The sequence below is a fragment of the Triticum aestivum genome, chromosome 4B (assembly GCF_018294505.1).
Source record: "Triticum aestivum cultivar Chinese Spring chromosome 4B, IWGSC CS RefSeq v2.1, whole genome shotgun sequence".
NCBI lineage: Eukaryota > Viridiplantae > Streptophyta > Magnoliopsida > Poales > Poaceae > Triticum > Triticum aestivum.
In genome coordinates, this window is record NC_057804.1 from 363,581,167 (window position 1) to 363,608,695 (window position 27,529).

Genomic DNA, 27,529 nt, shown 5'->3' on the forward strand with positions numbered 1-27,529 from the left:
TATCATATTTGCTTTCAATCTACTTTTATTTGCATCTTTAATTTTTGCATCTATATTATAAAATACCAAAAATATATTGATCTTATCATACTATCTTTATTAGATCTCACTTTCGCAAGTGGACGTGAAGGGATTGACAACCCCTTTATTGCGTTGGTTGCGAGTTCTTAGTTTGTTTGTGTAGGTGCGTGGGACTTTTGAGGAGCCTCCTACTAGATTGATACCTTGGTTCTCAAAACTGAGGGAAATACTTACGCTACACTTTGCTGCATCACCCTCTCCTCTTCGAGGAAAACCAACGCAAGCTCAAGACATAGCAGGCACCCAAATATCATGGCCAAGGGCTAACCCTCCCCGAGGGGGGGGGGCAGAGAATAGGTCTCTGTAAAAGCCATCCACATGGGTACGGGTGTCCTCCGGACTGTGAAGGAGGGTCTCTCCATCCCATAGCAAGGGAATGGAGTTGCGGCGCCGGCGGCCGTTAGTGATGGCCTGGAAATAAGCGGTATTGGCATCCCCTTTGAGGACCAAATTCTGCATACCTCGAAGGCGCCAGAATGCCTCCTCGTCCGTGTAGATGACCGTGAGCTGGTCTTCCAAATCATACCTCAGCAACCATTCATCTGCCGAGAGGCACGCGGAGTCACCCCGAAGGTCGAGCGCCTGGATGCCATCAAGGAGAGCCTTTTTCCGCTCTCGGATGTCGCGGCCCAGGTTAGCACCCCACCCTTTCATAAATTGGTGTGACCGTTTAGCACAAAGGTGCCATGAGTCGATGGCTGAGAGGGAGCGGTGGGGAGTGACACGGGCCTCTTGCCGTCGGGCGGCAACCGCCACGGCAAAACCGGGTTGGTTCAACCAGAAGGTCTTGAAGCGGAAGCGAGATGGTTGGGGGGGTCGTTCGTTCTCATAGGAGAGAAGGAGAGGGACATGTTCAGAGCCGATCTGAGTAATCGCGTGAAGCGACGCGAGAGGGCAACGCAAGTCCCACTCCAGAGAAGCAAAGACACGGTCAAGGACCGACCAGGTCGGGTCCGCCTGACGGTTAGTCCAAGTGAACCTGGCACCAACCCTATCTAGCTCGCAAAGCCCCATGTCCGTGATGCAGTCGTTAAACATTTGCATCCGGGGGAAGTTGACCAAATTATTGCTCTTATATTCCTCAGACCGGATGAGGTTAAAGTCACCGCCCACCACGACCGGAAGCTGGACTGCCAAGACTTTCGCACGGATCTCAGCCAGGAAGGTCTCGGAGCTGCTATGATCTGTCAGTTCGTAGACGGCAATGATCTCCCACTTGAAGTTGAGAGCCCGCTCAAAGATCTCCATGCTGACGAAGAACTCAACTCGGTCCATGCTTCCAACCTCAAAGGTGGCATCCTTGACTCCTAGAAGGATGCCACCCGAGTGGCCTGTTCTCCCACTAGAAGGGAGCCAGTGCCAAGCAAAAAGGTTGGAACTCAGATGTTCGAGTTCCGAGAGAGAAGTCGGTGTGCATCGTTTCTTGGATGGCCACAATGTCTATTCGTTCGTTCCTCATGTACTCTATCAGTTGGCGGCACCGGCCGTCTTGACCAAAGCCGCGGATGTTCTAGAAAAGGGTCCGCATCATGAGATCATCGGGGGGCTGCTTGACCCCAAGACTCGGGATGTGCTCTGGGCGCGAAGGGCTGCGGTGTGGGAACGGATGCGGCCGCGGATCTCAGTCGGGGCAACCACCGGGCGAGTCCCAGAGCCCCCAGGAGCCTCGTACGCGGAGACGAGGGCTGACTGGAGGCGAGCACGGGTCTCGGCAAGGTGCCCGTCCAAGATCCCGTGAGCGTGGATCGCCTCTTTCTGGACAAGAGGGGGTCCAATCTCACCGTGGAACACAATGGCCGAATCGGCCGCCACCTTAGCGAGGTGGCCTAACAGAGCAGACTCAAGAGTGGAAAACGAGCATGTAGCCGAGGTGTCCAGGATAGACGGGGTACCTGGCTCGAGGTTCCGGGCAGCTACCCGGCGCTCTGCCAGCTCGGGAATAGGCAGAGCGGGGCTACCCTCCGGTCTGGCCGCCTCGATCCTGGCGCTACGACGAGAGGACGTCACTGGAGATGAAGTTGACCTGCCACGCTTGGCGAAAGCCGCGGTTCGTGGGGGGGGAGAGGGCAGCGGCCACAAGAGTGGTCACCACCACCGTCGCCGCGACGATAGCCGCGCAGGAGGCCAGGAGTTGATCCAGTGGAGAAGCGAGCACGGGAAGGGTCGAGGAAGCGGCCAGAGGAGACGGAGGGGCGTCGGTGACGAGGAGAGCCTTTGGAGCGACGGGGACCGGGCGTGCCGGCGAGCCGAGAGGGGAAGGAGGCTGATCCGCGACCAGCCGCATTCCATCCGCGGCCTCGGCCGTCATGGGCAGGGCCGGAGAGGAGACAGGCGGGGGCGGAGGCACGTCGGTATCGGGGAGTGGCATGGGCTCCAGGGGTTCCGGGTGCACCGGCGAAGCGAGCAAGGGTGCAGGAGGCTGGTCCGGGACCAACCCCAACTCATCTGAGGGCTCGGCCGGTGCCGGGAGGGGCGGGGAAGCGGCGGACGAGATGACGATGTCGGCGGAGATGGCATCAGGGGCGCCGAGCGGGACACCGAGGGAGCGAGGGGATGTCAGGACCCCGACTCGATGTCACATCGATCTAGCCGGTAACACCTCATATCACTTTGCGGCCTCACGCACGGTATCCCCACGGGTGTCGCCTTACCTTTTCCCGGGACCGTTTGCGCCTTTTGGCTCACGTATATGATAGTGTCGCTAGCATCCATATGATAAGGAGCCCGGGCTGACATGACTAGTCGTAAACCCAAAGTGGCACAGACTTACAGGGACAGGCATCCATGACCCAGCTTCGAACGTGTCGGTCATCAGCAAGTGGGTCCGGGCTGTAGCACTGGGCTAGCAGGACTCCGGTAAACCGGGCTGTAGCGGGCTAGCAGGACTCCGGTACTCAATGCGTGACATTTCCCCGAAGGGACAGACACCGGAACAAAGAAGGACACATGTCGGCCAGCCTAAGTGTTCCAGAGCAGTAGCAAGCTACCATGGCTCAGTGGTAACACTAGGAGACATTTCCCGGTAAGAGAGGCTACTAAGGATAAACAACTAGATAGTCAGATCCCACACATACCAAGCATTTCAATCATACACACAATATGCTCGATATGTGCAAATACAACAAGGCATCACAACATGACTCTATGACACAAGTACTTTATTTAAGGCTCAGGGAGCCATACATAACATACACAAAGGTACGGGTCACACGACCCAGCATTCAAGTCATACAGTCATACAAACCAGCAGCGGAAGTAACTTGTCTGAGTACAGACAACTAGAAAAATAAAAGAGGCTTGGAAAGCCTAGCTATACTACGTGGTCCTTCACAAGCTCAGGATCACCACCTGGGCCTTAGCCTACTCATTGATGTCAACGTCTACGTAGAACCCATCAGAAGGGGTTGCAGCGTCTTCTGTAAAATTGTAAATTATAGCAACATGAGTACAAAGGTACTCAGCAAGACTTACATCAGATCCTACATACATGCATATTATCAAGAAGGGTTGGTGGAGTTGTTGCAGCAAGCCAGCTTTGACTCTTGGCTAGGCTAACCTACGAGACTCCAACTTGAAATGGTTTTGCGTACACGAGTCCACTACTCACCAATTCAATACACTACCGAGGATCCACCTCCGTCTTCCTACGGAAGAGCCATCCTCGGCACTCACACTTATCTTGAGGCTTTTAGTAGTTTCCATTTACTTGTCTATGAACTGTATAGGCAACCAAGTAGTCCTTTACCGCGGACGCGGCTATTCGAATAGTTCATGATAACCCTGCAGGGGTGTACTTCTTCATACACGCTCTCACCACTTACCGTCGTTTACACGACATGTACTCGGCAACCTTCAAGCGGAAGCCCAACGTGGGTGTCGGCCACGACCTACCTAATCACCTAAGCCTCCAGTCCAGGTTTATCGCCTATCCAGGTTCCATCCGTAGGGAGTCCGGCCGAGGTTTCCCATACGGCCCCGAACGATGTGAACAGGGTTCCCGAGATACCTAACGGGTATTCGGTACACCCGGCCACGTACCTACCGCATCACAGCCCACCCCTACGGTCAGCGCTGTCCACGGCCTCCAGTAGGCTACAAACACCAGAAACTACTTGCAACTCCTGGACGGAGAACTAGGGTGAATAAGAAGCCGAGAGGGTCCATTGGTTTCGGGCCCAATGCATGGTAGTAGCTGATTCTTAAATCACACATACAGATCTCAGTGCTTAAGGTCGGCTTCAATGAAACAACCCACCATGTACTCCTACATGGCCTCTCATCGATACCTTTACCAAATCGTGTTCACCACACCACTCTCATTACCGACATAATCATTTCACTCTAGCCCATCACCCAGATGAACCAGACCTGACACGACTCTAAGCATAGCAGGCATAGCAAGGTAGGAACAACACATACATATGGCTCAATCAACTCCTACACATGCTAGTGGGTTTCATCTAGTTACTGTGGCAATGACAGGTCATGCAGAGGAAGTGGGTTCAACTACCGTAGCACACAGCAGTTTGAAACGCGTTGTCTTAATGCAGTAAAAGAGAGCAGGAGCGAGAACATGGGATTGTATCGATATGATCAAATGGTTGGTTGCTTGCCTGATGGTTCGATGCACTGATACGGTTCTTCGTTAGGGTAATCACGGTACTCCTCGGAGGCAGAACCTGCCGCAAGAACACCGATACACAACCATCACCAAACAATGTGCAACAATATGATGCATGCATGAAACATAGCAATATGAGTGTGTTGGGCTAATGCAACTAAGACCAGAAGGGTTTGTACCAATTTGAATCAAAGATTCAAATTTCAAACTCAAATATGGTCCTTTAAAGTGTTTTTCCTTGTTCTGCATTAAACATCAAGTTAACTTGTTTAGTCATGCATGAAAATAGTACAGATGGATAGATTGGATTTTTCTGATCATTTTTCATATATAATTTGTCTGATTTGGAGTTACAGAATAAAAGTTATGAATTTTTAAAGTTTAAACTATATTCTGGAATTTCCTATATTAGATTAATTCCAGAAAATCAATTATTGCGTCGGCCTGACGTCAGTGTGACGTCAGCAGGTCAACGGGACATGTCCAGGTCAAACCTGACAGTGGGTCCCGCGTGTCAGGGTGATTAATTTAATTAAAGTTTAAATAAAACTAAACCTGTTTAATTAACAGGGCTGGGCCCCACCTGTCATTGACTCAGGGGAGTCAACCAGGGCCCACCCGTGGTCAAACCCGGGTCGGCTGCACCGGCGTTTAGCCGCCGGCGAGCCCGACGCGGCGGCGGAAGTGGTTTTGGCTGTTTCGGCCACCAAATGGGTCACGGAGACCACCGGAGTGGAGCTGAGGACGAGCCGCAGCTCTTGGTGGAGTCCGTTGGGGTCGGGGTGGCCGGAGTTGGCGCCGGCGACGACTTTGGCGGCCACCGGGGTTCGGCCGAAGACGAACTTGACGCTAGAGGGGTCGGTGAGGCTCGGGGAGTAGCTAGCTAGGTGCTACGGGACACGGTGAGTATGATGGACACCGTGGAGTGGTCGGAGGGTGACCGGGAGCACGTCGGCGACGAGCTCCACGGCGGTGGGTGCGGTTGAGCTCCGGGAGGTCGCTACACGGCTCGGGAGCAAGAAAAGGAGGGGGGGAAAGATGGCTAAGCTCACAGTGAGTGCGACGAAGCCCTTGGTGCGGCCGGAGATGGACCGGAGCGACGACGGCGTTGAAGGGGATCTCCGGCGACGGCGGTTCGGGCGAGGTCGTTGCGGTGGACTCGGGCGTTGCGAGCGCTCGGGGCTCGGCTTGCTCGATGGAGTGGACAGCGGCGGAGCTCCTGGACACGATGAGAGGACGCACGGGCGGCGGGAGCACGGCTACGACGAAGGCACGGCGATGGTGGCGTCGGTCATGGCGGGGGAGCGCGAGGGGGAGGAGCTGGAGAGAGGAGGGGGTGTCTGGGGGGTTCGGGGGAGCGAGGGAGGCTGATCCACGACGTCACCGGGCGCGGGGAGCGGCGAGGCGGCGAGCAGGTGCGTGGCGCGCGCTGTGGTCGCCGTCGGGCACCTGCCTGCCTGCCTGGCCGGCAAGCAGCTCGCTGGAGCGGCGCTGGGCTGGGCCGGCAGGTGGGCCGGGAGCAGGCGTCAGGTAAGTTTTTCCATTTTCTTTCTGTTTTCTGTTTTTTTAATACTTCTGCAACTTTGTTGAATTAAATAAAATACTTAGGCAACTCCTAAAATCACCAAACTACTCCTGGTCCATAGTTGGATTATTTCCAACATGAAACATTTTAGTTTGGAGATATTTGAGCATTTAAATATTTTATATAATTTTAAATGCCCAAATTCAAATATTTATGATTTAATTCAAAAACCCTAAGATGGCCTAGGAAAATGTGCATCACTTTTGGCAGAGGTTCTGAACCAAGACAAAAATGATGGGCATTTTAGAAGGGCATTTCAGGTTCATTGAAAAAGTTTTTAGTAAACCCTAATTGGTTTCAGAGGGGACTGGGGGTTCTGTCATCCCCATTTCAGGTTTCTGATGAAAGAGTAAACATGATGCAACACTCTAATGCATGGCTAACTAGGGTGTGACAACTCACCCCCACTCAAAAGAATCTCGTCCCGAGATTTGGGTTCCTCCGGAAAGAAGGCGGGATACTCAAGTCGAAGACGATCCTCCCTTTCCCAAGTTGCTTCATCCTCAGAATGGTGCGACCATTGTACTTTGAGAAACTTGATATTATGACGTCGAGTGGTACGCTCGGCCTGATCGAGGATACGAATGGGGTACTCTCGATATGTAAGATTATCTTGGAGATCAAGCGTTTCGTGGTCCACTCCACGGATAGGATCCGAGAAGCAACGCCTGAGTTGAGAAACGTGGAAGACATCGTGGACTCTGGAGAGGTGCGGAGGTAGTTCCAACTGGTAGGCAACTTCTCCTCGTTTAGCGAGAATGCGAAAAGGTCCAATGTAACGAGGAGCCAATTTGCCTTTGATGCCGAAACGATGGGTTCCCTTCAGAGGGGTAACCCGAAGGTAAGCCTTCTCGTCAACCTCGAAAGTCATAGCCTTATGTTTTCGGTCATATTGACTCTTTTGACGAGATTGGGCTGTTTTCAACTTTTCACGAACGATGCGAACTTGCTCTTCTGCTTCCTGAATCATATCCGGGCCAAAGAATTGTCTTTCCCCGGTCTCTGACCAGTTAAGGGGTGTTCGACACCGTCGTCCATAGAGAACTTCAAAAGGGGCTTTACCCAAGCTAGATTGATAGCTGTTGTTGTAAGCGAATTCGGCAAATGGAAGGCACTTCTCCCAATCCATTCCGAATGAGATAACAGAGGCTCGAAGCATGTCTTCTAGAATCTGGTTGACGCGTTCCACTTGACCACTCGACTGAGGGTGGAAAGCGGTGCTAAAGGAGAGACGGGTTCCCATAGCATTTTGGAAACTTTCCCAAAATCGAGAGGTGAAAAGACTTCCTCGATCCGAGTTAATTTCCAAGGGAACACCATGGAGAGACACTATTCGGGAGATGTATAAGTCTGCCAATTGACTAGCGGTTATACTCTCACGAACAGGTAGGAAATGGGCTACTTTGGAAAGACGATCGACAACGACGAAGATAGCATTATTCCCTCTCTTGGTCCTGGGAAAACCGGTAATGAAATCCATACTAATTTTATCCCATTTCCATTCAGGAATAGCTAAGGGTTGAAGGGTGCCAGCAGGCCGTTGATGCTCTGCTTTTACACGACGACAGACGTCGCAATTAGCAATATACTGAGCAATTTCTCTCTTCATCCTAGTCCACCAGAACCTCTGGCGTAGGTCCTGATACATCTTAGTACTACCGGGATGAATGGTGAGAGGAGATTCATGAGCCTCCTTAAGGATCAATCGCCTCAGGTTTCGCACTTTGGGAACCACTAGTCGATTCCCGAAGTATACGACCCCTTGATCATTAATGGAGAAACAATTCGCAACTCCTTTCTTGATGTTTCTCTTGATGCGGGAAATTCCCGGATCTACCTTCTGTGCCTTGACGATCTGGTCCGTAAGGGTAGGTTTCGCCACCAAGGTGGAAAGAAAACCTTGAGGAACAATGTGAAGGTTAAGCTTCCGAAATTCCTCATGGAGAAGCGGTTGACTTTGTTGTAACATTAGGTTGTTACAATAAGATTTACGACTTAGCGCATCAGCCATGACGTTGGCTTTCCCTGGGGTGTAAGTTATTCCTAAGTCGAAATCTGTGATCAACTCAACCCAACGTCTTTGCCTGAGATTCAAATCCGGTTGGGTGAAAATGTACTTCAGACTTTGGTGATCAGTGAATATTTCGCAACGGTTACCGAGGAGGTAATGTCGCCAGGTCTTAAGTGCATAGACTACGGCTGCAAGCTCTAGATCATGAGTAGGATAATTCTCCTCATGTGGGTGCAATTGCCGTGAAGCGTAAGCAATTACATGTCGATCTTGCATGAGAATGCAACCTAATCCTTGTCGCGAGGCGTCGCAGTAGATAACAAAGTCCTTAGAGAAGTCTGGCGGTACCAGTACGGGAGCAGAAGTCAGGCGTCTTTTCAGTTCCTGAAAGCTGTGCTCACATTGTGGAGTCCATTCGAACTTTTTATCTTTCTTGAGGAGTTCGGTTAGAGGTTTAGCAACTTTGGAGAAGTTCTCGACAAAGCGACGACAATAGCTCGCTAAGCCCAGAAAACTCCGAACTTGCTTGACCGATTCAGGTGGAGTCCAATTAAGGACGGCTTGAACTCGCTCAGGGTTAACAGCAATACCTTTACCAGATATTACATGACCCAGATAGGTCACTTCCGACAACCAGAATTCACATTTAGAAAATTTGGCATAAAGGCGATGCTCTCGAAGTTTCTTCAACACTAGCCTTAGATGTTCGGCATGTTCTTCCTCGTTCTTGGAGTAGATGAGTATATCATCGAGATAAACTACGACGAATTTATCCAAATACTCCATGAAGATTGAGTTCATTAACCGAGAAAAGGTGGCTGGAGCGTTGGTTAAACCGAAGGACATGACGGTGTACTCGTATTGGCCATAACGAGTAACAAAGGCCGTTTTAGGAATGTCCCCGTTTCTGATTTTGATTTGATGGTAGCCCAACCTCAAATCCATCTTGGAGAAGACTGAGGATCCAGCGAGCTGATCATACAGGTCGTTGATCCTGGGGAGCGGATATTTGTTCTTGATTGTGACCAAATTGACAGGTCGATAATCTACAACCATCCGGTCCGTACCATCCTTCTTCTTGACGAATAGGACGGGGCAAGCCCACGGAGATGAACTAGGTCGGATGAAACCCTTTTTCAAGGACTCATCGAGTTGTTTCTTAAGCTCGGCTAGTTCTAGTGGTGCCATCTTATAGGGTCTTCTAGCAATCGGAACGGTTCCTGGAATGAGGTCTATTACGAACTCAACATCCCTGTCAGGTGGAACACCTGGCAATTCCTCTGGGAAGACATCCGGGAAGTCACGGACTACCGGAACGTCCTCAAGGTCTGGCAAAGGGCTGGCGTTAAGAGAATATAATTGTCGCTTGGCTAATCGGGTCAAGACATTGACTATCTTCCCCGAAGGATGAGTGAGTTGAACAGTCCTAGAGAAGCAATCAATTTTGGCATGATGAGCTGACATCCAGTCCATACCCAAAATGATATTAATATCTGAAAATTTGAGAGCTATCAAAGATGCAAGGAAAACAAGTCTGTCGACTCGGATTTCATTTCCATAACTTACCCTGGAGGTCTGCCATCTAGAACCGGGAGTAGAAATTTCCATAGTGGATGGCATGTCACAGAATGCGGTGTTATGTAAACGAGCATAGTTCTCGGATATAAATGAATGAGAGGCTCCTGTATCGAAAAGAACAGATGCCGGGTGGCAATTAACAAGGAGCGTACCGAGAACGACGTTGGGATCCTCTTGAGCTTCTTCGGCAGAGATACAGTTGACATGGCCACGTGTAGCGGTGGCCGGCTTGGCGTGGAACACTTTCCCTGTCGGCTTGCCACGGCCAACAGCTTTAGCAGATTGGTTGGGGTTGGTCTGGGGACACTCACGCATATAGTGGCCAGATTCCCCACACTTGAAACAAGTCACGGAAACTGGTACGTGGAGGAGCATTGTTGGTTGGACCCCCATAGGGCTTGGCTGGTGCAGACTGTTGAACGGGGCGAGGCGCCTGGAAGGATGGCCTCGGTGTGAACCTAGGTGGCAGGGCAGTGTTGGGCACCCACACGCGGCGCTTCTGAGGACCCGCACCGGATGAGGAACCCATGTCACGGCCATGCTTGCGTGTTGCGTCATAATCAGTCTGACCAGTCTCAGCACTGATGGCCTTGTTAACAAGTTTCTGAAAAGATGTGCACTCATGCAGACGGAGGTCGCGGCGAAGCTCAGGACTAAGTCCCTTACGGAACCTTGCTTGCTTCTTGGCATCAGTAGAAACTTCCTCAGTTGCATATCGTGCGAGGTTACCGAACTCCCTGCTGTAAGCATCCACAGAGAGTCGGCCCTGAGTGAAACTGCAAAATTCCTCACGTTTACGGTCCATGAGACCCTCCGGAATGTGATGTTCACGGAAAGCCTCGCTGAATTCAGCCCAAGTAGTGACATGGCCCGCTGGGCGCATAGCTCCATAATTCTCCCACCATAGACTGGCGGGGCCTTCAAGATGATATGCAGCAAAGGTGACCTTGTCAGCCTCAGCTACCAGCGCGGAACGCAGCTTGTGGGAGATACTGCGAAGCCAGTCATCAGCGTCGAGAGGCTCGACGGAGTGGTGGAACGTGGGTGGATGTAACTTGATAAAATCACTGAGTGACACCACGTTAGTCCTCTGATGGTGTGCTGTGTTCTGTTCAATACGCTCCAACAAACGGTTGGTCTCCCGCTTGTTTCTTTCGGCTTCCATCATAACCTCGGCTAGGGAAGGAGGATGAGGCAGATTTGCATTCCTGACTTCACTGCCTTCGGCCTGCTCTTGAGGAGCAGGGTTAGTGCGCGTGTTGACCATCCTAGGTAAACAAGACAATGATTTAGTCAGGATGATAAAATTCCGACATAGGATACAGAATGTAAGGAATAACTCGGAATGCAAGATGATCATCCGTATGACATGGTAGATACAGAAACTGCTTCTTTATTCCATCGTCATACACACCATACAGGGTTTAGTACAAGACCAAACAAGGTACTATTACGGTGAGAAGAGGATTACATCTCGTCGGAGGCATTCCAAGCTCCTATACATTATTTTTCTACACCTCCGGAAGGCGATACAAACCAGGTCATATCCCACGAGTCACGCAGGACGATAGACGACACAGCTAACACGAACTAGTGATACTACCACTAACTCAGACCGATCCGTAGTAGTCCTCGTAGAAGTCACCTCCATAGCCTGGAAGCTCAACATGATCATCCGGAAACAGACGATCTCGCGGAGCTTGTGGACCATAGGGGCTAGGATGAGGTCTTGGACCAACAGACGGTGGCCTGCGGGGACCGCGGGGTGGGGTGATGCCTCCTACATCACGCCAACCCATCACGTCTGGCAGAGCAGATCTCACAGGATAGAGATCGCGCATATCCGAATATCCAGCTTGCACCGCCGGTGCAAACCGAGTCAATGTGGCCCAATGGTCAGCACGGGTATTGAAGAGCTCTAACCTCAAGGCCCGATTTTCACGGTCCTTATCCTCGAGCATCTCAGCAGTGGTGCGAGTCCGTGAATCCTCCTGAGTGGGGTCAGCATAGATAGCCTGGAAATACCCTTGTGCTCCCGGAAGTGATCCTGGCATATACCGGAAATCAGAGTCCCGAAATAGGCCAGACCTGACTCGCATGATGGTCATCATAGAGTAGGCGGCGTCCTGCACAGCCATCTCAATAGTAACCCCGAGTCCATAGGAGCAGTGAAGGGGCTCGGTGGATCCAGGATAAGATGGAAATATCCTGACAGTGCAGAGATACTGGCTTTGATTAAAGTCTCGGAATTGCTCTTCGACCGTGTACTCAGGATACCAACGGTATCCGGCCTCAGTCATTACCCTGACCAACATGGCAGTATGGCCGGGTACATCTAGGCATCGAGTCAGGCGGAACCACTTGATTGAGGTCGCGAGTGGCCATCTGAAAACACAATCATAATGCAAAGGCATTAGAATTTCTAGCAAAATTTCGGCAGCATAACAGCTGTAAATGCTCAAGAAGGATTTTGAGACATTTGACAAAGGATTTCATACACACTCAACATCATCATATCAAAGTTCTGAATCCATCCTAACAACATAACGTGGTAGTAGAACTGAACTAGGCTTGTATCCATCAACCCTATAAGGTACTACTGATTAGTAACACGTGATCCTGATAGAGAGAATAGATCCTAATTCCTTAACCCCCGGTGGAAGAATAGACTGACTCAGATCAGAATGTCATAAGATAAAGGAGTAAAAAGAGCCTTACGTTCCACCCACAAACAATTCCCCTACATATAACTAAAGAATTTCTAGACTCAACATCGACCAGTTTGGCTTGGAGAACCTACAGGCAGTCCGGCTCTGATGCCAACGCTGTCAGGACCCCGACTCGATGTCACATCGATCTAGCCGGTAACACCTCATATCACTTTGCGGCCTCACGCACGGTATCCCCACGGGTGTCGCCTTACCTTTGCCCGGGACCGTTTGCGCCTTTTGGCTCACGTATATGATAGTGTCGCTAGCATCCATATGATAAGGAGCCCGGGCTGACATGACTAGTCGTAAACCCAAAGTGGCACAGACTTACAGGGACAGGCATCCATGACCCAGCTTCGAACGTGTCGGTCATCAGCAAGTGGGTCCGGGCTGTAGCACTGGGCTAGCAGGACTCCGGTAAACCGGGCTGTAGCGGGCTAGCAGGACTCCGGTACTCAATGCGTGACATTTCCCCGAAGGGACAGACACCGGAACGAAGAAGGACACATGCCGGCCAGCCTAAATGTTCCAGAGCAGTAGCAAGCTACCATGGCTCAGTGGTAACACTAGGAGACATTTCCCGGTAAGAGAGGCTACTAAGGATAAACAACTAGATAGTCAGATCCCACACATACCAAGCATTTCAATCATACACACAATATGCTCGATATGTGCAAACACAACAAGGCACCACAACATGACTCTATGACACAAGTACTTTATTTAAGGCTCAGGGAGCCATACATAACATACACAAAGGTACGGGTCACACGACCCAGCATTCAAGTCATACAGTCATACAAACCAGCAGCGGAAGTAACTTGTCTGAGTACAGACAACTAGAAAAATAAAAGAGGCTTGGAAAGCCTAGCTATACTACGTGGTCCTTCACAAGCTCAGGATCACCACCTGGGCCTTAGCCTACTCATTGATGTCAACGTCTACGTAGAACCCATCAGAAGGGGTTGCAGCGTCTTCTGTAAAAATGTAAATTATAGCAACATGAGTACAAAGGTACTCAGCAAGACTTACATCAGATCCTACATACATGCATATTATCAAGAAGGGTTGGTGGAGTTGTTGCAGCAAGCCAGCTTTGACTCTTGGCTAGGCTAACCTACGAGACTCCAACTTGAAATGGTTTTGCGTACACGAGTCCACTACTCACCAATTCAATACACTACCGAGGATCCACCTCCGTCTTCCTACGGAAGAGCCATCCTCGGCACTCACACTTATCTTGAGGCTTTTAGTAGTTTCCATTTACTTGTCTATGAACTGTATAGGTAACCAAGTAGTCCTTTACCGCGGACGCGGCTATTCGAATAGTTCATGATAACCCTGCAGGGGTGTACTTCTTCATACACGCTCTCACCACTTACCGTCGTTTACACGACATGTACTCGGCAACCTTCAAGCGGAAGCCCAACGTGGGTGTCGGCCACGACCTACCTAATCACCTAAGCCTCCAGTCCAGGTTTATCGCCTATCCAGGTTCCATCCGTAGGGAGTCCGGCCGAGGTTTCCCATACGGCCCCGAACGATGTGAACAGGGTTCCCGAGATACCTAACGGGTATTCGGTACACCCGGCCACGTACCTACCGCATCACAGCCCACCCCTACGGTCAGCGCTGTCCACGGCCTCCAGTAGGCTACAAACACCAGAAACTACTTGCAACTCCTGGACGGAGAACTAGGGTGAATAAGAAGCCGAGAGGGTCCATTGGTTTCGGGCCCAATGCATGGTAGTAGCTGATTCTTAAATCACACATACAGATCTCAGTGCTTAAGGTCGGCTTCAATGAAACAACCCACCATGTACTCCTACATGGCCTCTCATCGATACCTTTACCAAATCGTGTTCACCACACCACTCTCATTACCGACATAATCATTTCACTCTAGCCCATCACCCAGATGAACCAGACCTGACACGACTCTAAGCATAGCAGGCATAGCAAGGTAGGAACAACACATACATATGGCTCAATCAACTCCTACACATGCTAGTGGGTTTCATCTAGTTACTGTGGCAATGACAGGTCATGCAGAGGAAGTGGGTTCAACTACCGTAGCACACAGCAGTTTGAAACGCGTTGTCTTAATGCAGTAAAAGAGAGCAGGAGCGAGAACATGGGATTGTATCGATATGATCAAATGGTTGGTTGCTTGCCTGATGGTTCGATGCACTGATACGGTTCTTCGTTAGGGTAATCACGGTACTCCTCGGAGGCAGAACCTGCCGCAAGAACACCGATACACAACCATCACCAAACAATGTGCAACAATATGATGCATGCATGAAACATAGCAATATGAGTGTGTTGGGCTAATGCAACTAAGACCAGAAGGGTTTGTACCAATTTGAATCAAAGATTCAAATTTCAAACTCAAATATGGTCCTTTAAAGTGTTTTTCCTTGTTCTGCATTAAACATCAAGTTAACTTGTTTAGTCATGCATGAAAATAGTACAGATGGATAGATTGGATTTTTCTGATCATTTTTCATATATAATTTGTCTGATTTGGAGTTACAGAATAAAAGTTATGAATTTTTAAAGTTTAAACTATATTCTGGAATTTCCTATATTAGATTAATTCCAGAAAATCAATTATTGCGTCGGCCTGACGTCAGTGTGACGTCAGCAGGTCAACGGGACATGTCCAGGTCAAACCTGACAGTGGGTCCCGCGTGTCAGGGTGATTAATTTAATTAAAGTTTAAATAAAACTAAACCTGTTTAATTAACAGGGCTGGGCCCCACCTGTCATTGACTCAGGGGAGTCAACCAGGGCCCACCCGTGGTCAAACCCGGGTCGGCTGCACCGGCGTTTAGCCGCCGGCGAGCCCGACGCGGCGGCGGAAGTGGTTTTGGCTGTTTCGGCCACCAAATGGGTCACGGAGACCACCGGAGTGGAGCTGAGGACGAGCCGCAGCTCTTGGTGGAGTCCGTTGGGGTCGGGGTGGCCGGAGTTGGCGCCGGCGACGACTTTGGCGGCCACCGGGGTTCGGCCGAAGACGAACTTGACGCTAGAGGGGTCGGTGAGGCTCGGGGAGTAGCTAGCTAGGTGCTACGGGACACGGTGAGTATGATGGACACCGTGGAGTGGTCGGAGGGTGACCGGGAGCACGTCGGCGACGAGCTCCACGGCGGTGGGTGCGGTTGAGCTCCGGGAGGTCGCTACACGGCTCGGGAGCAAGAAAAGGAGGGGGGGAAAGATGGCTAAGCTCACAGTGAGTGCGACGAAGCCCTTGGTGCGGCCGGAGATGGACCGGAGCGACGACGGCGTTGAAGGGGATCTCCGGCGACGGCGGTTCGGGCGAGGTCGTTGCGGTGGACTCGGGCGTTGCGAGCGCTCGGGGCTCGGCTTGCTCGATGGAGTGGACAGCGGCGGAGCTCCTGGACACGATGAGAGGACGCACGGGTGGCGAGGAGCACGGCTACGACGAAGGCACGGCGATGGTGGCGTCGGTCATGGCGGGGGAGCGCGAGGGGGAGGAGCTGGAGAGAGGAGGGGGTGTCTGGGGGGTTCGGGGGAGCGAGGGAGGCTGATCCACGACGTCACCGGGCGCGGGGAGCGGCGAGGCGGCGAGCAGGTGCGTGGCGCGCGCTGTGGTCGCCGTCGGGCACCTGCCTGCCTGCCTGGCCGGCAAGCAGCTCGCTGGAGCGGCGCTGGGCTGGGCCGGCAGGTGGGCCGGGAGCAGGCGTCAGGTAAGTTTTTCCATTTTCTTTCTGTTTTCTGTTTTTTTAATACTTCTGCAACTTTGTTGAATTAAATAAAATACTTAGGCAACTCCTAAAATCACCAAACTACTCCTGGTCCATAGTTGGATTATTTCCAACATGAAACATTTTAGTTTGGAGATATTTGAGCATTTAAATATTTTATATAATTTTAAATGCCCAAATTCAAATATTTATGATTTAATTCAAAAACCCTAAGATGGCCTAGGAAAATGTGCATCACTTTTGGCAGAGGTTCTGAACCAAGACAAAAATGATGGGCATTTTAGAAGGGCATTTCAGGTTCATTGAAAAAGTTTTTAGTAAACCCTAATTGGTTTCAGAGGGGACTGGGGGTTCTGTCATCCCCATTTCAGGTTTCTGATGAAAGAGTAAACATGATGCAACACTCTAATGCATGGCTAACTAGGGTGTGACAGGGGACGATGCCGGGAAGACCTGGAGGCTAGCATCGGAGGCGTCACTGCCGTCGATAGGCGGCACCGGAGCCGAGGCACGAGAGCGGCCGCCCCCGGCGCCTCCCCTGGGGGCCGACGCGGTAGGCTGCCGGTGGGGAGGGTTGTCCTCGTACTCGTCGTCATCCTCCTCGGAACCGGAGTTGTGGCCGTGGCGGGGGTTCCCATCGCGACAGTGACCCGGCTCGTCGGGACCACCGCCCAAGAAGCCATCGTCGGGGATGCGAGGTCGGCCGATGTGGTTGGATGGCTCGGGGGAGATCCTGAGGTCAAAGCCCTGGTCTTTGAATAACACCCAGACCTTGGCATGAAGCTTGACGAGTCGAGGGACTTCACCTTGACCCGCACCTCCTCCTCCTTTCGAAGAGAGAGCTCGTCCACCACGAACACCTTGTCGAGGATGCGGGACATGCTTCGAATGATCCTCTCTGAGCGAGCAATGTCCAGGAGGCCACCGATGAGGATCCATGCCGTGTCCAGGACGGCGACTGCCAAGGGGTCACAGATAGGCACCGAGATGTCCACCACAAGCTTGTTGAGAGCTAGGGTGATGTTACCATTGCGGGTGCCATACCCGTGGCTGACGGCGTCGGGGAAGATGACCGAGAACTGGTTTCCGTCCATCATGGTGACCTGCCAGTCCCATGAGCAGTGGTAGAGGTGGTTGAGCTCGGCTTCGAGCATCTCCGGAGATGCCACCCCTCCCGGATTGTGACGGTCACCAGGAGCGAGGGTGAGGGCGGGGGAGGTCTGGCAGCTTGATGTGGAAAACACCCATGCCCTCAATCTCATGCCCGTACATCATAACCTCCCCCGAAACGGGGCGGTCCAGGCACAGGAATGCCGGGTGACCCGGGTTAGCGCAGATGTAGTAGCACTGCTGATGGGTGCATGCGACCTGAGAGTGACCAGCAACGCCACAGTTGAAGCACTTCTGAAGGTCTTCAGGGTGAACCACGGAGCGGTCGGGGTCGGGGTTGTCGGCCGCCGGGTCTCGGGCCGGAGCCAAGGGAGGAGGATCCGCGCCGTTGCCACGGCCGAGACCCCGGTTCTTCTTCCTCTTCGGGCCCTGCCGGCCCCGGCCAGCCCCGTTGGGGTTGTGGGAAAGGCCGGTTCGCCACGAGGGGGTTGGCACCGGTGGGCAGGGGCTGTGGGCGTTGGCTGCTACTGTTGGGGACGGGGGACGACCGCGAGCGGCTCGAGCGAGCAGGCGAACGGCTGTCCCGTTGCCACGACGGGGAAGGAGACCGGCGCCGCTGGCTGCGTCAGTCCGCCGCAAGCACGGGCGAGCGGGACCGGGATCGGCCCCGACGGTCAGCCCGACCTAACGAGCGGCGCTGGAGAGAGCGGAGGTCGGACCGAGGGGGAGCGCCGGTCAGAACGCGGCGGGGAGCGCCGGCCATCGCGAGAGGAGAGGTGACGACGAAGGTCATCGTCACGACGGAGAGCTTCAGGCGAGGGGCGCGCCGTGTCGCGGCGGTCGTCAGCGTGCCACTTGGGGCGGGCCCCCTCGTCGCCCCAATCATGCGGTATGGTGGCAGGCACAGAGGGAGCGGCCGGAGGCGGGGACGATGCACGGGATGGGCTTGAAGGAGCGACACCAGGGAGGGAGGATCGAGAGTGAACTAGGGCGACCGGGATGGGGGTGCAGCTTGGAGATGAAGGTGGGGGCCTGGAGAATCCGGCCGGGGGCCAAATCGAGCAGGCTGAGGGCGCAGCCGGCCCAGGCGCGGGCCCGAGAAAAATGGGCCCACTCAGCCACGGGGCGGCCCACGCATCCACCACAGGCCCGGGAAGCGGACGGCCCACCTGGGGGCGGCCCAGCCTGCGGGGCGGGGAGGGGACAGCGAGGGTTTCCCCTCTCGCCGCCTCCGCCACCGCGGCCGGCGCCGGCATCCAGGGATGAGCGGGCAGAACTGGGCCGTCAGGGGATGAGGCTGGGCGAGAAGCTGAGGGACGAGGAGCCGAAGGCCGCTATGAACGGCCTAAAGGGCGACCGCTGCAGGAGGACAGGTGGACCGGCCGGAGACGCGGGCTGGCGGCGAGGCGAGGTCCCAGCGGGAAGAGGGCGTGCAGCAGAGGGAGCGCCACGAGAAGCGGGCACGCCCTTGGTCAGACCGTCCAGCGACGCCCCACGCCGAAGCACGGCGCCGGCGGGCGGACCTGGACCCCAAGGGGGTGGCTTGGTCAGGCGTCGGCGAGGAGACCACCACCGCGCGCCGGCGCGACCGTGAGAGATAGCCCGAGCTGCCCCGACGAGGGGGGAGCGCGCTCTCAACGCGAGTCGGCGCCAGCCGGGCAGGGGGCTCCCAGCGCGCAACCGGCCGGCCGGCAGCCACGTCGTCGTCCTCGGCTAGGTCAGCCCAGCGCAGCGGACCGACCGGCACGGGAGGCGGGGAGGGGCCGAGGAAGCAGCGAGCGCCGCGTCCGCCAGCAGGGATGCCGAGGACGGGGCGGCGAGCGGCGCGCCCAAGGGCGAGGGGGGCGCGGGGAGGGACTCATGCAGCGCAGTGACCGGCGACAGAGGCGCGGGCGGCGAGTCGCCCGTCGAGTCGCAGGAGCCGCAATCCATTTTTTCTTCGTTTTCCTTTTGGCAGCTAGTGATTTAGGAGATTGAAAAGGAAAAGGTAGGGCTAGAGATGCGGAAATGTTCTTATGTTGTATCTCGATCCTGACCGTAGCATCAGTTGTTATATTGTCTCTCTTAGACCAAGTTCTTTTCCTTGAAATATTTGTACCTTGTGATTAGTAACCCCTTGTGAAAGTATAGACGATCTCATTTAAGACCATACAATTCAATCGAAGTATGTGTTAGCATTACTATGTCTAGTTTTTTTTAGGTGAGGTCAGGAGTATCATAATTAGTATCATACATGCCAACTAGACAACTTTAATGACGTGACATAGAATTAAATGAAGTAAGAGAGGCTTGAGTATCATATCATGATACTGTATCATAATAAATGCTACACTAGTATGTGTCATGTATGGCAATAAATAAAGTCAAATATAATACTATGTATTAGAAAGGTAGTATCATAGACTAGTATCATATGCATGATACTAACTTATGATACTACCCATTACAACCAGCCTTAGTAAGAGCACTGCTACACGGACACACTTACCGCAGAAATTTGCACGACATGTCATATCACCCTTTGGCAAGTCTAGACAGCAGTAGGCGCTTGGATTAGCAGTGTCGTTCAGCAAAATGTCATCTGTGAAGTACTTCCGTATTAGTAGTACCTCGCCCCCCCCCCCCCTCCCCCCCACCCCCTAATTATTGCAATTGCGCAAGATACTTATTCTATCATGCTGATGTTTGTCTGCTACACAGCTCAAAAAATACTCAGGGCACGTCACTGACATAGCCAGGTTATCCTGCGTCGTTAACGGAAATCTGGCCAAACATAAAGGAAAAAAGAGGATCACTATCTCTGTACCGGCCTTGTGGGGACTGTGAAGCGTGTGATGGTATATTTTTTTCATTTTGACGAAGGAAAAAAAATGTCTTTGTCGTGATTGATCCATAATTTTTGCTTATATTTTTGAACATAATACATATGTGAGTTATTTACGCAAAACCATCACACTTGAGTCTAGAGTAACAACTTCGTGCCGCATTTAGGCCAGGACACAAAGAACCACCAACTCTGCGTCTAACCTATAACGTCGAGCACTGATAGTCGAAATTACTCACGAAAACAGCGAAACCGACGGATAGGGCCCACATGTCAAGACGATGTGGCATGCCTATCTGGACAATTTGCTGAGGTGGACGTAGGTCCCATCCGCCATCCTCAAGTACCTCCTCCTTCCTTCTCTTTGTCTTTTTTTCGCTCTTCAACCAGCGAACACAGCGGACCTCGCCAGTGGCCATGCTCAGGCTGGACCCATGCCTCCGCCGCCATGGTCGGCCACCACGGTCGTCCCCGCCGGCAGCCCAATGCCTGACGAGGCGATGCGTCCTCCGCCATCAACCTCCTCCTCTCGTCCAAGCCGCTCCGGCGATGCGCGCCTCGCCCCGAGCAGCACCACTCGGGCCGCTTGCCTTGCCGGCTGCCACTCGCTCCGGATGTGGATGTCCGCGACCCCGCTGCCCTGGATCTGGTGCCCAGGACCTGTACGGCGTCCGCATCGGCCGCCGGCGTCCACACCCCATGGAGCCCACAACAGCTCCTCCCCGATCCGCGGTCACCGCCGGCCTTCTTTCTCATGGCCAGAGACCACTCCAAGCCCCACCACCTTGTCTGGGAGCCCCGGAATGCCTCCCTGAGCACCCCTACTGGAGTTCTTGGACCCGGACGTCCAAAATTGGCCATGCCACGGTCGTCTTCTCCACCTCCGACCACCACCGTGCCACCATCTCCTGCTCAGGTGAATCTCTGCGCCTCGCATCTAGTCCCTAGGCTTCGACGCGTCCTCTTGATGCCTTTGCCGCCAACACCGGCAAGCTGCGAGTCCTCAAGCCGTCTTCCTCGCCTCACCATGCTTTGTCGGCCGCTGCCGCTCACGAGGACGTTGCTCTAGTGCTACCTCGCCGCGTTCGAGCACACATACGTGCTCAAGGTGAGCCCCTCGCCCCTTCCCCATGCCATGGCGCGTTGTGCCTTCTTCAGTGACCAGAGGATGAACGCACGGAAGGTGCTCGATGGAATGCCCGATAGAGAGAATGTTGTGAAGAAGATGACCCTCTAGTCATTGACATTTGGAGCCCAAGTCTCATTTGCCACATCAGTCGGTCAAAGTTTTTGGTCTTTGCCATGTCAGCCCGACAAGTGGGGCCAACCTGTCAGTTTCACTGTTTTCGTGAGCTTATCAGAAAATCAGTGTTCCGCGTTATAGGTTAGGGCGCAGAGTTGGTGGTTTTTTGTGCCCTGTCAAGTTGTTACCCTAGCCCCAACTATGGTGTTTTGGGTAAATAACTCTACAAACGTAGATGTCAAACATAAGCATATACACTCATCCCTATATACGCACGCACACTCTATGACTCTATCCCATGAGCAACTTCAAGAAACTGAGCCGGCACATCATCTTAAGACTGACGGAGTTGCCACATTCATAAATTTTATGCAGAGAAGGCGTACAATGCATTAGAAAATAACCAGAAGGAAGATACACTGTAGTGAAAAAGTCGAAGTCACGTATTATTCCTATTTGAACTCAGAGACTTTCACCTCGTACGGAGGATGGTTGAAGTAACCGGAGAAAAGCATGGCGATCAGTCATCGAGATGCTCAAACTGGCCGGGGGGAAGCATGCCGAAAAATATGATATACAGGTTGATGAGGCAACACCACCCGGCACCAGGATGACTGCGCAATGTTGCTATGCAATTTCGTTGTTAGTAGTCTGGAGTACAGAAATTTCCTCCGTTTTAAAATAGACGACTCAATTTTATTTTAGTTTTAGTATAAAATTAGATTATCTATTTTAGAACGGAGAGAGTATATTGGAGACGTCAAGTTTGGGTAGGCGACAATCTCCGACCTGCAGTTGCGATGCCACGGTACAGACGGATCAAGGTCCTCGGCGCCGGCACGGCACGAGTGAAGCAGCTGCAACTACTAGGTCCTACAAGTTGCCGGCTATCGGCGGCTTTTAAATAAGCATGCTAGAGTATCGTCGTTTCCAGTGGGGTCGGCGATGCGCGTGTCCATTCCATTGTCGCAACCTCCTTCATTTCATCCTTCGCCACTCAATAAATGTTCGTTGTTGTCATACTTGTCGTGCCAAACCAACCCATAACTAAGCACCTCCTGACTCCCGTGCTTCCTGCCGGAGTCTCCGTTGATAAACCAAGCCATTGATGGCCAGGCGATGGCTCACGTCTGACGCGAGCGCGGCCCCTCCGTCGCAGCATTCCGGGTGGGACGTGAACCGGTCGGTCGTGAAGGTCGCCATCGTCGGCAACGTGGTCGTCGTGCTGCTCTTCTTCGTCGCCATCGTCTGGCGTCTCTTCTTCTCGGGGAGAGCTCAAGAAGGCGCCACGGCTCCCGGCGGCGGTGGGGTGGTCATTGCGCCCTCCTCCAGGGAGAGCTCGCCGTGCGCGTCGCCTCGGGCTAAAGGGCTCAGGAAGGAGGACCTCACGTCGCTGTCGGTGTACGTCCACCGCGCGTCGGCAGAGGACGGCGGCAAGGTGGAGTGCGCGGTGTGCATCTGCGAGCTCAGAGACGGCGACACCGGCCGGCGCCTGCCGAGGTGCGGACACCGCTTCCACGCCGAGTGTGTCGACAGGTGGTTCCGCTCGCACGCTATGTATCCACTCTGCCGCGCTCTTGTGGCGGACGGCGGCTGATCCGGTGAGGTCGACCCTCATCGGTGATCGATAAGCACAAGTGATTTTCTTGTTCATGGTAACCTTTTGATGAAACCAATGTCGTTCGCTTTTTTTTTGAAAAGGGGGGACTCCCCGGCCTCTGCATCAGAAAGATGCATACGGCCACAATTATATAAATAAATAAGTTCAGCAGAGTCTAGCGGTCTGCTCCAAAAAGAGCTGGCTCACAAAGAGCAACAAAAGCAAATAAGGCCCAAAAGTCACAACCGGCTGGCAAAAGATGAATAGGTAAACTAGTCGCCTATCCGATTACATGACCGCCATCCAAACCGGTTGAAGATATCCCGCGCTATCATCTCCCACCGAAGAGATCCAGTAACCAAACGCTCTCTGGCCTCCGTCGGAGTGAGTAAGGACCACATACGAATTAGCGCAGTAGCCTGGAATAAAACCTGCAAAAAATGAATAGTTGTTGTTCTGTTAAAAGCTAAATCATTTCTGCAGTTCCAAATTGCCCATAACAACGCACACGCTCCTACGCGAATTTGTCTAGCTGTTTCGGACTCTATCCCAACCAGCCACGTTCCAAATAACGACCTGACCGAATGCGGAGGAGGAATGTTAAAGGCAACTTGCACCGAACGCCATAAGACCTTCGCCAACGGGTAATCAAAGAAGAGGTGCTTGATATTTTCATCCCGATCACAGAAACTACACCTAGTAGATCCTGTTCAGTTTCGCTTAACCAGATTATCTTTCGTTAAGATAACTTGTTTATGTACAAACCACATAAACACTTTGATTTTTAGAGAAACCTTAACTTTCCAAACATGTTTGGAAGTAGGAATCACACTAGAATTGATGACATCAATATACATCGACTTGACTGTGAATTCCCTAGATCTAGTAAGCTTCCAACACAACTTATCGGGCTGATGCGTAAGCTGAACCTCCATCAGTCTACGCACGAGATTAAGCCAGTTTTCCCACCGGTCTCCAACAAGCACCCTCCTAAACTGAATATTCCGGGGAGTGGACTGCAAACTCGTTGCAATCAGAGCATCACGACGCTGCACAATACGATAAAGCGAAGGATACTGAAGCGCCAACGGCGCTTCCCCCAGCCAAGTATCCTCCCAGAAGCGAGTATTGTTGCCATCACCAACAATAAACTTTGTTCTATTAAAGAAAGTAGCTTTGACTCTCATTAGCCCTTTCCAGAATGGCGAATCAGTCGGTCTGACTGTCACCTGCGACAAAGTCTTAGAGTGGAGGTACTTGTTACACATAATCTGTGCCCAAGTAGCTTCAGTCTCAGCTGCTAACTTATATAGCCACTTGCTGAGAAGACATCTGTTCTTGACCTCAAGATTTTCAATACCAAGACCCCCTTGGTCCTTCGGTCGGCAGATGACGTCCCATTTGGCTAAACGGTACTTTCTCTTAAGTTCATCACTTTGCCAGAAGAAACGTGACCGATAGAAGTCCAGCCTTTTCCTAACTCCAACTGGTACTTCAAAAAAGGACAGAAGGAACATAGGCAGACTCGTGAGCACCGAATTAATAAGAATCAACCGGCCTCCATACGACATGAGTTTGCCCTTCCAGCAACTCAGTTTCTTCTCAAACCGATCCTCGATACACTTCCATTCACTGTTAGTCAGCTTACGATGGTGAATGGGGATACCTAGGTAATTGAACGGGAGTGCTCCCAATTCACACCCAAACAATTGCTTATATGCATCTTGTTCCTCTTTGGCTCTACCAAAACAGAACAACTCACTTTTATGGAAGTTAATCTTCAGACCGGTCAATTGCTCAAACAGGCACAATACCAGCTTCATATTTCTCGCTTTGGCCAAGTCATGCTCCATAAAGATGATCGTATCATCCGTGTACTGTAGAATGGACACACCACCATCAACTAGATGAGGCACCAAGCCACCTACCTGGCCGGCCTCCTTTGCCCTACCTATTAGGATTGCCAACATGTCAACAACGATGTTGAACAAGACAGGAGACATTGGATCACCTTGTCTCAGGCCCTTATGTGTCTGGAAATAATGACCGATATTGTCATTCACTTTACTTCCAACACTCCCTTTTTGCGTGAAGGATTCGACTTGTCGTCTCCAAACTTCATCGAAACCCTTCATGCGTAGTGCTTGTTGAAGGAAAGGCCATTTGACTTTGTCGTACGCTTTCTCGAAATCCACCTTGAAAACAATGCCATTAAGTTTTTTTGTGTGAATCTCATGGAGCGTTTCATGCAAGACCACAACCCCTTCAAGGATGTTCCTGTCCGGCATGAAAGCAGACTGAGTAGGATGCACCATAGTATGCGCAATCTGTATGAGCCTATTCGTCCCGACCTTGGTAAAATTTTTGAAACTAACATTGAGAAGACAGATAGGCCGGAATTGCTCAATCCGCACTGCCTCTGTCTTCTTGGGAAGTAAGGTTATCGTTTCAAAATTCAGCTGAAAAAGGTGAAGCTGGCCGGAGAATAAATCATTGAACAATGGCAAGAGATCTCCTTTAATAATGTGCCAACACTTCTTGTAGAACTCTGCCGGGAAACCATCCGGGCCAGGAGCCTTATTATTCTTCATCTGGGAAATGGCCTCAAACACCTCTTTCTCAGAGAAAGGAGCTACTAAAATATCATTCTCAACAGCCGTAAGTTGAGGCACATCCTCAATCCTAGACTCATCCAGCGACACACAGTTGTCCTCTGGAGGCCCAAACAGCTGCTTGTAATACTCAGTAATATATTGCTTTAAGTTTTCCTGACCAAGAATCGTTCCCTCGTCTTGTTCAAGCTGAAAGATCCTCTTCTTTCTATGCTTACCATTGGCGATCAAGTGAAAAAATTGAGTGTTCGCGTCCCCCTGAACGACTCTACTGACCTTAGCCCGAAGCGCCCACTTTAGTTCTTCCTCGCGAAGGAGCTCTTTCAGCCTCATTTCCGCATCAAGCTTGGCATGAAGCTCCGAGGCTGGCAGGATCATGGTTTCGGCCTTTACATCAAGGGACTGAATAAGCGCAAGGAGCTGTTCCTTTTCAACCTTATAAATCCCACTGAGATGCTTAGCCCACCCACGTAGGAAGCTTCTCAAATGCCTAATTTTATTCTGCCAGCGTTCGAGCGCAGACCGACCTCCTGCATCCTTAGCCCATTCTCTGGCTACGAGATCCAAGAAACCTTCTCTCTCAAACCAAGCAAGCTCGAACGAAAAAACATTTTTATTTCCCAAGTGGGTGGCCTCCCCAGAATCAAGAAATAAAGGCGTGTGATCAGAAATACCACGAGTAAGCGCCTGGACTGTAACATATGGGAATTTCTGCTCCCACTCGACGCTAGCCAGGACTCGATCCAGCTTCTCAAACGTCGGATTTGGCAAGGCGTTAGCCCAGGTAAACTTTCGGCCCGAAAGCTCTATCTCACGCAGGTCAAGGCTTTCAATGATTGTATTAAACATGAACGACCATCGGCCGTCAAAATTGTCATTATTCTTCTCATCACTCCTCCTGATGATATTAAAATCACCCCCCACCAGGATAGGTAAGTTGTTCAGAACCACAAATCCTAACCAGATCAGCCAAGAAATCCGGTTTGAGCTCGGGCTGAGCGGCACCATATACCGCTACCAAAGCCCAGTTAAACCCATCTGCCTTCGACCTCACCCTAAACTTAACAGCAAAATCTCCCATGACCACGCTTCGGACTTCTAACGAATCGCATCTAACTCCGAGTAAAATCCCACCCGATCTTCCTCGCGGAGGTAGACAATGCCAATCAAAATCAATACCCCCCGAAGAGTATTAAGAAATTGTGGCGAGAAGTTGGCTCTACCCGTTTCCGACAAAGCAATAAAGTCCAACTTATGCTCAATAGAAGCCTCAGCAAGAAACCTTCTTTTAGCCAAGTCTTTCAGACCTCTGCTATTCCAAAAGATTCCTTTCATATCTCATCGTGGAATTTTTTCGCCATCCGAATCCGAGCACTCCTCCGCACTGCGGAAACCGGGTAAATCTTCCGCTTCCATTTGCGTTTAGGAGCAATGAAACTCTCCAGCTGGTCCTCACAACCAGTCTCAGAGGTATGCAAATCCACAATGTCTACTCGCTCATCCTCCTCCTCAGGCTCAGGAGACGGTTGAGCCAGATCCGCACAAAGATTATCGAGCGCCCTGACCCCTAAAGCGTCGATATCTGAATCATTCATGGATTTGACTGCAGCTAAGTTACGAATCATCTCAAGCGCCCGTTCGGCCTCTAAATCCAGCATATCATTAACCGAGGTTGAGATTTCACTATCATTACTACCTAGTGAAATTCCTAGCTGATTTGCATTATTGATAATCTCATCATTAGAAAAATGCAAAATTGAATTAGAGGTATTGACCGACATACCAATAGTGACCTCCACGTCACGAAGCTTGGCCGCCCTCA

The 27,529-nt window shown here is 51.8% G+C and overlaps 1 protein-coding gene across 1 annotated transcript; it reads left to right on the forward strand.

Annotated features, from left to right (window-relative positions):
* The first annotated feature begins 22,556 nt into the window (after positions 1-22,556).
* Positions 22,557-23,506, forward strand: LOC123094833 (E3 ubiquitin-protein ligase EL5-like). Its single transcript, XM_044516718.1, has one exon. It carries the CDS (start codon positions 22,604-22,606, stop codon positions 23,090-23,092), a length of 489 nt encoding a protein of 162 aa, XP_044372653.1. The 5' UTR covers positions 22,557-22,603; the 3' UTR covers positions 23,093-23,506.
* The last annotated feature ends 4,023 nt before the right edge of the window (positions 23,507-27,529 follow it).